General features: G+C 29.2%; 1 protein-coding gene across 10 annotated transcripts in view; it reads left to right on the forward strand.

The window, feature by feature from the left end:
- Positions 1–14324, forward strand: part of LOC143047412 (mitogen-activated protein kinase kinase kinase 15-like) — a 95651-nt gene extending 81327 nt beyond the window's left edge. For all 10 annotated transcript variants that reach the window (XM_076220443.1, XM_076220442.1, XM_076220444.1 and 7 more), the window contains 8 exons: positions 586–664; positions 1100–1179; positions 1460–1565; positions 2079–2232; positions 3371–3516; positions 4433–4515; positions 5507–5583; positions 6697–14324. In XM_076220443.1, coding sequence (XP_076076558.1) covers positions 586–664; positions 1100–1179; positions 1460–1565; positions 2079–2232; positions 3371–3516; positions 4433–4515; positions 5507–5583; positions 6697–6763 — 792 coding nt within the window. In that variant the 3' untranslated portion in view covers positions 6764–14324. The remainder of the gene's footprint in view (positions 1–585; positions 665–1099; positions 1180–1459; positions 1566–2078; positions 2233–3370; positions 3517–4432; positions 4516–5506; positions 5584–6696) is intronic.
- The last annotated feature ends 372 nt before the right edge of the window (positions 14325–14696 follow it).

Consider the following 14696-nt stretch of genomic DNA (forward strand, 5'->3'; position numbering starts at 1 on the left):
AAATCGGCCCTTACCGGATCTACTCCTTTTGTATTGCATATATTGTGTAAATCAAAACTATTTGAAAAAAACAACAACAAGAATATTCCACAATAGGACACCATACCCTACTCACATTGTGAAATATTTTTAAGTATACAGTGAACTGAGAACTTTAGGTCAACCTGTATATGGCATGTTTTTAAGATTGCATATTATAAATATACATGTACTGACATAAGTCAAATGTTAAAAATAAATGTTTTCATTAAATCTAGTATTGTATATATTGTGTAAATCAAAACTGTTTGAAAAAAACAACAACAAAAATATTCCACAATAGGACACCAAACCTCACTCACATTGTGAAATATTTTTAAGTATACAGTGAACTGAGAACTTTAGGTCATCCTGTATATGGCATGTTTTTAAGATTGAAAAGAATCACATCGTAATGAATTTTAAGATTTCATTTACTCCCTTCTGAAAAAAAAATTGTTTCGGTTTTATTTATAAGATACATGGATTAAGTATCAATATGTAATTCCTTATTTTTTTATTTAATTGAATGCATTGCTCATGTACATGTGTTTGTCTGATTTACAGGAGCATTTGAAACAGTTAGCCAGCAGTCTAAGGAATTATATACAGGATAACAGCACAAATTCAATTAAAGACACTATAGGTAAATTTGTTATTAAATTAGTATATCTTTGTACAGTTCATTCATGGAGAATCATGGCTTCATAAAAAAATTTAAAACCTAGGATATTGAAAGAAAATATTGTTAATATCAAACAATCTGAATATGGTGTATGGTCAATAACATTGCTGTCAACTCTTTATATTTGTTGTTATAAATAAATGTAGATTTTTTTTTATTTACAGCATATTTTTGATCCCATTGATAACACTAAGTAGTTGAAATACATATAGACTTTGTTAGAGCAGACAGGTTTAAGTCCACAAAGGATAAATACATGGAATGTTTTCGATACAATTATTTAGTTAAGACTGGTGCCCTGTTTATATAATATTTGGTGCAAACCAGTTTCACTTTAAATTCCATATATGCTTTGTGTTTTTTGGCTTATCCTTTACTCTTTCTTTTATCCAACAGCTAGATTACGGACAGGTTTTGAATATGATCCTACAGCAATGACAGAGCTGCAGCTGGCCTTGTATGTATTTCAGGAAGCTGTAAGTGCATTATGGGAAATAAATATCTAAAACTTCTACAATGTATTAAATATGGAGAAATTATTTATGTAGGTTTTATAATGTATTAACTGGCTAAAAAGTGTTAATGTTTTTACTTACTGGATTGAGAATTAGGCTCATAAAATATTTAAATTCATATGGCTTGCTAGGCCTATTTTCAGTAAATTTTACTGATCAGACAATACTTATACTAACCTGGGCCTTGAGCTTGTGGTGAATCATGAAGACTGATATCTGTCAATTGTTTATTTATTTGTAGGTCAGTATGAACCTAAAGACACACTCAATACAGCCTCATTGGATGTTTGCTATTGATAATCTACTCAGGGCCGCTGTACAAGAAGCTATAATGATCCTATCACCAGGTAGGTAAAAATCAATCTGAGGATTGTTTTGACCTTGGAGCGACTTCAATACTTAATTGATAGGGGTGTTGCTGGGATTCTGTTACCCCACCCTTTTTATATAATTTAGATCTTAAAAATGTATACCTTTTCATATATTGCTTTGGAAAAATATACCTTTTCATATATTGGTTGGGATTCGAGTTGTGTGTTGTAAAAGTGGAATATTTAGGGCTAAAATTCTGTATGTAATGTTTACTTATGGAGAGACTTTCTGCATTTCATATACAAATAATTGGATATTTTCTGACCGTATTATATATTTCTGAAAGTTTCCCCCACCTATTCACATATTCTCAAGCCGGGAAAAGTTACCTTTTCCAGTGGCATGTCTTATCATCCAGTATGAAGATCACACTGAAGTATATTGGCTGTAAGGGAAAATTGAATTGATATGAAGTTTTGCTTCAATTGAGATCAAAACAATTAAAATTACATACTGGTATGTACAATATAGCATTCTTATATTTTCAGAGCTTGGTGCCAATTTGGCTGGGATGAAAGAAGATGAACAAGAATCAGGTGTTCCCTCAACTAATTCCATTAAATCTATACAGCATGCTTACAGAAACTCTGCGTCTGCTGAATTACATACTCAGATTGATAATTTAGAGGAGGACAATATGAGGTACAAAAAAAACATTGGAGGGTTGAGATCTCACAAACATGTTAAACCCGGCCGCATTTTTGCCCTGTCCCAAGTCAGGAGCCTCTGGCCTTTGTTAGTCTTGTATTATTTTAATTTTAGTTTCTTGTGTACAATTTGGAAATTAGTATGGCGTTCATTATCACTGGACTAGTATATATTTGTTTAGAGGCCAGCTGAAGGACGCCTCCGGGTGCGGGAATTTCTCACTACATTGAAGACCTGTTGGTGACCCTCTGCTGTTGTTTTTTATTTGGTCGGGTTGTTGTCTCTTTGACACATTCCCCATTTCCATTCTCAATTTTATTAAATATTGAACCAGAGTTCTCAAAATCTTTTTATATCTAGTGGTCCCTGATGAAAAACTTCTGGTCCACACTGTTATTACGAAATACACAAATTTTGTTGGTACTTAGCAAATTGTTGGATGTGAAATCCTTCAACCCCAACTTCTTGCGATCTGTCTTAAACCCTTTGAGAAAAAAAAAACATTTTTGGTTGAAGACTGGTTCAGTTATTAAATTCTAATTATTCATTGGAAAAAATCCTTAAATTTGAGATTTAAGTAAGGATTTGAAAACATGTCTGCCTACACCATACATAGCTTTATATAGTTGCTATTTTTGATATAATCTTTGTTGTAAAATTACACCCATAAGGGTCAAGCACTACAAAAAAAATAATGATACAATTGAATACAATACAATGCAATAAAATACAACATATTTTAAGGAATAGTTCTGTTTACGAATTTATGTTAAAAACATGCATGTTTTAAGCTTCTCAGTGAATAGTAAAAAAACAACTACTGGGGATTCATTTATTTTCGTGGGTATCAATTTCCGTGGATTGAGGAAAACTTCCATTTTCGTGGATATTTTATTTCGTGGTTTTACAACCTCTGCAAACAAAGCTTATTATGAATTTGTATTACGTTGAACTTTAAAATTCGTAATTCACCTGTACCAACGAAACCCACGAAAATTGGTATCTAACGAATAATAATGAATCCACAGTATTGAAAAGTAATGATACCTCATTTTACCATTGTTTCAAGAATTACAATGGAATAATGCACATACTCAATGGTATTTTATAGAAATAATAATATCTGTTTTAGGCTGTTACAGCAGTTAGTCCAAATAAATCAGTCATATGGAAATTTATTAAGGAGGTCTTTAGATGATAAAAAGGTCCAGATGGAATTATTACAGTCCTTTATAGCTACGTCTGCTGTCTCACCTGGGTCTCCTATCAAAAATAGAGGTAATTATATTTTGTACTGTTAGAGGTCAAAAGTGATTATCACATTGAGAAAAACTATAACTACTGTATTTGTCAAAAGTGTTTTAAATTAAAAAAAAATTGGTGGTCAAAAAGGTAATTTCTTGTCCGATTTTAATAAATATTATAACTTTAAATCCTTATTGTGTTTCACAACAGCTAAAAGATCAAATCCTGATAAAAGTGTTGCTACTTTATTAAAAATAAATTTTAGTGTTGTGTACAACCAAGCCACACCATTAAAACCTGTGTACATAGATTTAGGAACTTGTAGCCTTTTTTGAATTGAGAAAAAAATCATTTTGAAAAATGTAAAGCATGTTTGTGATAACATTAATTTTGTTTCATTTTATAGTACCATATATCTTGTTTCATTTTATAGTACCAGATATCTTGTTTCATTTTATAGTACCAGATATCTTGTTTCGTTTTAAGTACCAAATGTCTTGTTGTCATTTTATAGTACCAGATATCTTGTTTTCATTTTATAGTACCAGAAATCTGGTTTTCATTTTAACGTACCAGATATCTTGTTTTCATTTTGATGTACCAGATATCTTGTTTCATTTCATAGTACCAGATATCTTGTTTTCATTTTATAGTACCAGATATCTTGTTTCATTTCATAGTACCAGATATCTTGTTTCATTTGAAAGTACAAGATATCTTGTTTCCTTTATAGTACCAGATATCTTGTTTTAATTTAACATACCAGATATCTTGTTTCATTTTAACGTACCAGATATCTTGTTTCATTTTAACGTTCCAGATATCTTGTTTCATTTTATAGTACCAGATATCTTGTTTCATTTTATAGTACCAGATATCTTGTTTCATTTTAATGTTCCAGATATCTTGTTTCATTTTCTAGTACCAGATATCTTGTTTCATTTTATAGTACCAGATATCCATGAGCCACCTGATGAAGAACTAGCTGCCTGGTTAAAAGAAAAACAATTTGATCAGGAAACAATTGATGTGGTAAAATATTAAATTATTTAGATGTATGACTAACATATTACCCATGATCCTTAGTGGTCAGATGTGACCATATTCCAAAATTGAAGAGCCCAAAAGTATAGCCATATTACAAATGTACCAGTTTTATAAGGTGATTAGGAAGTCAATTGATAAAACTTACAAAGGATAAGGTCCGGTAAGGGCTAATTTCAGCCATTTATTTGATTCAATTGGTTATTGTAAAAGATTTTGACTGATTTGTTCATTAAAAATGTTCAAATTCAAGCTTAACTATGAAATATCAATGAATTATGCCCTTTGAGGTGGTATGGGTGTCTAAATTAAAAATGATAGAATTTGTTCATATTTTGCCAAAACGTAGTATTTATTAATATATGTTCAAAAATATAATAAAATGATAGGTCACGGCGCATTTTTTCAAGCTACAGGCCATGACAAAATGACATTTTTTGTATGGATTATACAGGAAAAAACATCACTATCTGATTAGAAGCTAAACTAAATGATAGAATTGTAAAATAAAATACAAGAAGATAGCTTTTAAAATGCTTTCAGAATATCAAAAGAAAAGATAGGGTCACTGTGCGATTTTTCAACTAAAATAAAAAATAGCAAAATTTCATGTAGATTCCTTCAGAAACTGCACAAATCAGAGTTACCTCCCCTTAAAATGTCATTTTAAAAACATTTAAAAATCAAGCAAAAATAATCAACACTAGTAAAAATATAAATATGTATAAGTTATAATCACATAAGTTTATTCTTTTCAATGCCAATTCATATTAGTTATCTGCATTCCTGCATCAAATTTTGCTAACTTGATGGAAAATCTGCACCTTAGATTCTCTGTTTTTTACATTTCAAGATGGCAAAAGACACCCATACCACCTTAATGTCACTTTTCAGATGATTTTTGTCTAAATTGAAAGGGACCGCATTTATGTTCATTTATTTATAATTATTTTCTTACGGATTTTATCTCCATTTTAAGATTTCCAGAGAACAGTATTTATTAGAAGATCTCCTTGAATTAGTCAGATTGGAAGACTTAAGTAAATTACAACTAAGGTAATATAAATTGTATTATATAAGTTTCATTTCAATTGGCCTTTTCAGAATCTAGAGGACTATGGGTAATCTCATTGTTCGTACATCAAAATGAAAATAGCGTTACATCATTGGTTGAATGTCTATTGTTTATCACGTTTTAAATCAATCATGTTTTGGTGTACGCTTTTACAAATATTACCCAGAATGCATTAGATTCTGAAATGGTGAATTGTCTATATCATATATGAAGGACTACTCAAACTTTTCAAACTGGTATCTTTAGGTCATGTTTTAAGTTTAAATTTCATGCTTAGTTTCCTTTGTTCGTATGATATAAAACTTAGAAGATATGGTATGATTGCTAGTGAGACAACTCAATCTCACTAAGTGGAGGGTAGCGTATCAGAACATCGGACTTTAATGAGATTGGAGACAACTACTCCCAAGAGACCAATTGATGTAAATAAACGCAACTATAGGTCACCATACAGCCTTCAACTATGAACAAAACCCATACAGTATACTGTTGATTCAGAAATTATTGTGAGGTTAAATAAATGGGGGAAATGTGACTCTATGCAGAGACTTGGCTTGTGAAACAGCTGTATTTACAAAGTGCAACCTATGCAAACATCAATTCGAATAGAAAACTCTCACAATAATAAGTTGCATCCTGTTATCAGATACAATTATATGTATGCACATTTTTCCAAAAATCACATTTATTTATCTCACATTTTTGTCCATTCTCCAAAATCGCAGTTATAACTGCATGCAATAATATCTTAATTTAAAGTATTCCGATAAAAAAAAATCTTTATATGACAAAATTTGATATAAAAACAAAAAACAATGATTTGATTTTTGACAAAACTACAAAAGAATAACATGTAAAAGCAGGCACCTGGGACATGCACATTTAGAATGTATTGTGTAGTGGGGTAAAACATGTTTGTGGTAAGGGTTAGGATGAGCTTTCTTCTCTCCCCCTTTATATAGCCTGAAACAGTGGTGACAAGACATAACATAAAAACGTACTGTAAAAACCATTCGGATGATGATCTGATGTATGATTAATGTCACTTATGTGTTTTTCTTAATTTATAATGTGTTCTATCTCTTTATCTTCAGAAGTGGTATTATATATCGGTTATGGCGTGCCATATTAAATCACAGAGACAAACAACCGAAGAGGTAGTACACTTGTGCTGTTCACAACTAACCGTACAGTGCCTTTATCAAGTCCAGAATGCTACAGGGTTGTGTTCAGTCAGTCAATCAAAAAGACATACAAGTGCTTGCTAAGAAGTGCTGCTACAGCAATTCATCGTTTCAGAGTTTAATGCATTCTGGGTAATATTTTCAAAAGAGTATACCAAAACATGGAGATTGGTTAAAATCATCCTAAACAATTGAATTTCAACCAATGGTGTGACATTATTTTCAGTTTCGGGTACTTACAATGAAATTACCCAGCATCCTTTAGAATTACCCAGAATCCTTGAGATTCTGATCAGTGAATTGACAGTGGCTATCCTGTTACATCATTCCATGTGCTAAATGTAGTGTTACTATTGTTAACTTTTCTGAACTGTGAAAAGCTGCACTCAGATGTAAATATTTGTTAATGTTTATTTATAACATGGATGCTTTTTGAAAGATTGTCATGCACAAACATTATGGGGAATATCGCCCTGCATTGATCTCAAGAAATCAGGAGTGACCTCATCTGAACAATAATCGGAATGGCAGAAAATCAATAACAATTTTTGAAGAAGGAAAAGTTACTAATATTGTTTCTGCACAAATGTGATTTCTCAGTGACGAAAAATCCTAAAACAATTTAAAATCCTTCAAAACTTTTTTAAATCCTTCAAAACTTTTTTAATGAAAATGTTATTTTAAATTGTCTGATGTTTTCCAAAGTCATGAGTTTTTCTAAATATAAAACATCTGGATCTTTTTCAATTACCCTATAGGTAATGCAGAAACCTAAAGATGGAGGTTAATTTAGATAAAACTTTACTAAATTTTCTAATAAATGGAAATTATCGTGTTTAAATGATTGGGTTATTAACTACATTGAAGTTATACATAATATTCAACCACCTTTTAATTAAAGGGACCCAGTACTTAATGATATTCTTTTGGAAATTTTGGTTTAGGATTAACATGGTTTCATGAGAGGGGTCAAGTTAGAGCAGAAACTATTGATAACAATAAAATCCCATTGTTCCAGTACCTTAAGTGCAAAATGGTCAAATATTCAGTATTTTGGTTGTTTACAACGTTAACTGAAAGGTCAAAGGTCACAATTTATTGGGAACACACACAAATGCCCTACTAGTTATTTGAATAACAAAGTTGGTATGACTGTATCAAATATATCACCAGCTCAAATTTTTGAATATGTATAATGGGTAAATCCATAATTCAAAAACAGTATTACATTAAGTTATTTTCAAGTATTTTAAGAGCATTGATTGTCATTTCTGGTATTACTTTAATTTTAATTTTCACTTTTACTGACTTTATAAGCACTTAAAAATTTATATTCAATGTAAAATATTTTTATTAGATATCTTTTTAAAAAATCATGCTCTGATTTTAATTGCTATAATTTATGAAACAGATACATTTTAAAGTTGAATATTTTTATGTGTTTGGACTCTAATTGAAATATATTATAATCACTATTAGATTTTTATTTAGTTTTTCTAAAAATAAGGGAGGGTTTTTTACAATTTTTTTTTTTTTATCAGTTTCAAAAATTAAGGATTTTTATTGAAAAATGTATTTGATTTATATTTTTATCTTAAACGTACAAAACAAACATACCGTCAGGTTTTTTTAGTTTAAAAAACCCATATCTGTTCAATTGAGGTCATGTGTCTAAGAAATGTCATGAATTTAGAGCTATTGTTTTAGGTATAATAATGGAAATGTATATTGAATGTTGGACATGTAATTTTTTATGATGACATTTCTTCCAATTGTCATAAATGAAAGAAGACAAAATCGGAATCGTTCAATGTCATGCATTATACAAAATTGAAATTTTTACTTAAATATTTTTATCATAATCTTTCCAATACCTTGCCTATTTGGCAGTGTAAACTATGGCTTTATTGATGCAATATAAGAGATACATTTTAATAATTATGTTAGTCTGTTATAGCCTTAGCAGTGTAAATATGGTCACAACTTAAAGCATACCAAAGAATATGAGTATTTTATATTAAAGTGTAAAGTGGTTTTTTTTAACAATAGTCATAATGTTATGAATAATAAAAACTGTACTACTATTGTTTATCCTTGAGTTAATCATTTTCATAGTTCATTGTGAATTGTTTTGAAGTGTCCTTAGAATTCCTATCACTCATCATGCTTGTCATTCTGAGATAAAAAAACATGGTTGGAATAGACGTTATTAAATTAGTTATCTCCCCTTAGGCATTTATTTAAAGTTCAGTAATCTCCCCTTAGGCATTTATTTAGAATTTAGCAATCTCCTCTTAGATATTTATTTTTGATTAAAGTTCATTTTATACGATCAATATTTCCAATTGCAAGTGCTTCTGTACTTTTTTTCCCCATTAGGTTTTTAATGGACATATTTTTTGGAAAAAAATTGTGTGCAACTCCAGGAAGTAGTAACTGGGCATGCTCATAACCATCAAAAAAGGTCTGCTGACTTATTTTTCAGTTGTCATGTGATTGTAATCATTATGAGGTATAAGGAGCCTTACATTCTGAAGAAAATATAAATGTCTTGACTTCTTAAGGTCTTAGGTGGACTGTTGTTTTTATAAATAATAAACTAAAGCTGCCAAAAGTTTGATATATTTTGGTTGTTGAAAAATAAATTTTATTATTGAAGATGAACAATATTTTTTTTTCTCTACTTATTGTGATTTATGAAGATGATATATTGACAAAATGAAGAAATGATAAACTTGTCAATCACCGTCAGAAACTTAAAGATAATTATCTAAATTTATAAATTAAATTTCAAAATATACAGGAGAAATAAGATTATTCGGGTGTTTAAAGATAAACAATAGATTTCCTCTTTCCTAAGACATTGTACATGATCTAACTAATATTCTATAATTTAAGACCAGCATAGAATATGTTCTAGGTATAAATGTGAATATTATACACATGTGAGGTATCTACATAAACTGCCTAATATCACATTTTTAACTTAAAACTGTTTTGAACAGTCTTGTTCCATTTTATAGGAGTCAATATTTTAAAACTTTTTGTACAAATTTTATTGTCTTTTATAGAGAATTTATTTAACAAAGACAATAAGAAGTTTATATTAAAAGTACCCGGTGTTATTATTATTTTTTTTTAATCATAAATGTTTTAATACTTGTGGATGTTACTGCCTTTAAAGGTGAATTCTTCTTTTTATTCTTCAAGTGCATAAAATGCATGCAAGTCAACCAACTATGTAAGGTTTATGCTGCGTCTCAAGGTTTATGCTGCACTTGTTTTTATTTTTGAATTTTGAAACAGTCGGTTGCTTGTAAAAGTTGGTTACTTTTGCTTGATTGATATTTTTGTCCAATAATATTTTCTCCATGTTCATTTATTGTTTTGTAAAGATCGTAGGTCTCAACTATTCATGTATTGTATTGTTATAATAATCAAGTCTGTATTATTTGTATCAAAATGTTTTATAAAATATGAGATAAATTACTTATTATGATATAGTTTATTTTTAAGATTATTACAAAAGAAATTATTATTCATTATTGTATATTTACACATATACATCTTTTAAAACACAAAATTATTGTAAATATATGTGAATACTGGATTACATGTAAATAAAACAGATTTGTAAATAAATGTATATAATAAAGTGCTATTTTATAACCTTTTAAGGAAGTTAACGTACAAAAAATATCAATCAGTGTGCAAAAGTAATCAACTGCATTACACTTGAATTATACACTGTGGACTCATTATTATTCGCTGAATATCAATTTCGTGGAGTTTGTTGGTACAGGTGAACCACGAAAATTAAATGGTTAACGAATGACAAATTTCTATTGGCTTGTATGCATTCTTAGGCAAAACCACGAAATTAAATATCCACGAATATGTAAGTTGTCCTCAATCCAAGAAAATTGGTACCCACGAAAATAACTGAATCCACAGTAATTCCTTTTCTGAATGTTTAATATAGATTTGTACATTTATTTGGTCATTTTTTAAACTAACAAAAAAATACCTCACACTTGTCTATTGTTTTCTCTTTAATGTATTTTTGTGTAAAAAATCATGACTGCATTACAGAATTTGAAATTATATCTGGAGTTTTATAAATCAAGTTATAATACTATATCTACTATTTTCTGTTAAGCAATAGCTTGAAAGATTACTGTTTTAGTTGATGAAGACATTTTTTTTCTCCCAATTTTCATAGCTTATATATAAAAGATTTTATTTTCTCTAGTTCGATTAGTATTTTTCCTGCTTGTTTTCTCCTGATATAACAACAAATGGTTAATACTAACTAATGTTTACTCTTAAAATCAAGTACTTGTATTGTATTTAAAAAAAAATGGTTAATACGTTATTATATACAATTTCAAATATATATATATATTATATTTTAATTTATTTTAATTTGTAATTAGATTATATATATATTGATATATTTAAATGATAGAGAATTATTATATTGTACTATGATGATTTTAACTGCCTTATTTAGGAGCATCTTACTATTATGAAATATTGAGAGAATAATATTTTTACTATGAAAATGAAATTTCTACGGATATGTCCTGGAACTGGTACAAGTGTCTTTGAAATTTAAATAATGTCAATTTTTTGCATAAGATGTAAATTCAGAAATTATTGCTTGCTTTTATTATTGCGATTTTGTCATTTTAGACTAAAATGCAATTTTAATTTTTTGCGATATTGCAAAAAAATCCTGTATAATTTATGTAGAAAATTTCAAAATGCAAGTTTAAATTATTGCGATTATAACCCTGTTGCATTTTTCGCAATAATAAAAACATTGCAATAATTTCAGTATTTACAGTATTTATTTTGTAAATGTGGATGCACACCTGTCCTGTTTCCTTTTATCCTTTAATAAAATCTAAGAAAATCTTTGTTAAAAATATTACTAACTACCACCATTAGGGTCGATCTTTAAAATGGTGCATTAATATTTCATCATTGTTGGCTGCCTAAGATTAACAGTAAAAAATGTACACATTGTGTACCAAATTTTCAGAACTTTGACACAATTTGATGATATTTTCATGGAAGCAGCTTCAATTGAAATCCATTTCAAGGTTATTTACTCAGGAAATAAGTAAACAATCTAGTTCACCTATTAAACATTCCAGTTTCACTACAAGGAGAAAATGCATGTTTGTTTTTTTTTCCAAATAATAAAGTTGTTCAAATAAGACAGTCAGAAGTCGCTTAGAAGCATTTTAAAATGAACATTGAACAAAGTTTTTATTAATCAGTTTTTAGATTAGAACAAAAATAATTTTTTTTCAAAATTATTAATGACACAGCAGTTTTTGCCTTTTATTTATTCTTAAGTTCATGGATCTTATTTTTCATAAGGTTAGACATTCTTAGAACAGGAACAGTTCAAGTTCACCAAGATGTCTTGTAAAGCTTTTTTGTTGTTTTTTTCTAGTTCAATTTTATTAATTCTGGCATTTACATATCCACTAAGCATTATTTCTTCAGATTATGATTCAATTCAGAAATTAACTTTCCGTCCTCATTAATTACATTGTGTAGTGTCAGTATGCCTGTAAATGTTTTTTAGACCAATCAGATTGTCCAAAACAGTTTAAATATGTTCCCATAATGCAACATTTTTTTCTGAATTGGACCATTTAAATTTCTGTGTATTCCTATTTATTTTTTGTCTTATCTGCTATAGTAATACTTTAATGTGCTGTTGCTAGCTTTGGCTTGGTCAACAAATTATTTAAGTTTGTGATGGGTCAATCTGAGGACAACTACTTATGATTATGATAGTTTATATGCAGTTGTATAAGCATTGGCAGATGCCATTCCATGAAGGTTATTTGTCAAAGTCTCCTCAGTAATGTTCTAACTGACTAGATTTGCCAGTTTTCATAGGGAAGGTCAGTGGTTCTCTCTGAGCACTCCACCAATAAAAACTGACTGCTGTGAAATATCATAATACTTCCTCCACCAATAAAAACTGACTGCTGTGAAATATCATAATAGTGTTGAAAGTGGCCTTAACACTAATCAATATCTTCAGTCATGGTCTATTGACTTAACAACTTTTGCAGTTTACATGTTTAAGTTTTTAAATCAAGTCACTCAGCCTTTTACTGGGAACCAATTATAGTATGTAATTTTGACAGACACTGCTCTTCAGCCATTGTCCATGGACTTAGAGGTTTTGCATAGTTTACATGTTCCATTTAGATTTCAGCATTTGCTTTTTACTATCAAAATAACAAACATGTGGTGAGACATATCTCTGACTTCTTTTCTGTATGTCAACTTTTTATATTTATTTACATTTCCTGTAGCTTTTGATTTAATTGAATTTGAATTAAGAAAAAAATATTGTGGACATTTTGCACTGGTTATGTATTTTCACTTTGACTACAGGTTTTTGTCAGAATTTTGGTGTGCTTTATTAAAAAGGTCAATGACAAAAAATTACTGTACATTTCAATTAAGTTGACACACATATTACAGGGGTTGCAACCCTTGGATATTTTTAATGACAGCTTACTTATCAACACTACTTTTACCTCAGCCTAAAGTTATCATTGTCATTTTGTTCTCATCTGGATAGAGGTTTCAACTCTTGTCGGTTCTACAAAATAACTATTGGAAAGCAGTCATTTGAAGAACTGTTGTTTTTTAGGGGGGTGGGGAGGGTTTTGTATTTTAGATTGTGTCCTCTTTTTGTTGATATTGATTATCAGAAAAATTGTTAATTTAGGCACCATTTTTAGGACAGATTTACTTATATGTTTTGCCTGGAAGTACAAGTAACATCTTAAAGTTTTCATATCTAATTCACTGTTTTTTTTAAGCTATTTTTCTGTGCAGTTAACACTGTTTTCATTAATTTTACTTTGCTGTGCAAAAGATTTTACTAATTTGACAGTTAGGATATTGTAATAAGATGATTAATATATAGATTCTACCACTGCATCAAGTGTGATACAATATTTATCCACTCAAAACAGTTTAATTTTCAAATTTAAAACGCAGAAAGGGATGAATTGACAAAGAATTAGAACTTTACAATTGGGCATCAAACACCATTTTAGATGAGCATTAGTATTGTCATTGTTTCTTTTTAATCAACAAAATAAACTACTTATTTTATTGCTTTTTTTGTCCTTGAAAAATGTAAGTACAGAGATGTAATGTTGATAGCTATTTTTATAATTTAAAAGACAAATGCAAATTGAATTAAATTTATTTTACTATGGTTTGTCTCCCTTATTATTAGAAATATGTTTAAAAAGATAGTATAATGAACTTTAAGAAAGAATTCTTCACCAGAGATTGTTTCTGCTTATTATATGTACTTGTAGTTTTCAAAGTGAACTGTTATTCCTTCCATATTATAATGTCAGTAATATTATTTGCAATTATACCTTTTTTTAGTTAAGTATGCCATTTATCATTTAGGAATGAATTGTTATTGTTTTTTTTTTATTGAAACTCTGCGAATGTGAAATAAATATATGAATGATCTATATACTTGTGTTTTGTGGCCTACTCCAACTTTCAGAGCATGAATATGCAGCAAGTAAATATATTTACATAAATTGGATTCATTTTTTCTGCACAGCCATACTAATCCATTAATGATTGGTTTTTCAAGGAGATATTTAAAGTCCCTATCAAAGGAACTCTACAGATCAATTGATTGATTGATTGATTGTGTTTTAATGCTACTTTTAAGGCCAAATAAAAATATATGTGTGGTTCCAGTGACCCTACCTTCCCTACTTTTTTCGTCTTGAAATTAACCTACCCTAAAGATTTTATTGTCATTTTTCATTAAGCACTGTTAAAGTCAGAATGTTGCTCCCATAGACTCAATGTTAAAAAAAAAAACAAAATAT

This window comes from Mytilus galloprovincialis, chromosome 10, assembly GCF_965363235.1.
Source record: "Mytilus galloprovincialis chromosome 10, xbMytGall1.hap1.1, whole genome shotgun sequence".
Classification (NCBI taxonomy): Eukaryota; Metazoa; Mollusca; class Bivalvia; order Mytilida; family Mytilidae; genus Mytilus; species Mytilus galloprovincialis.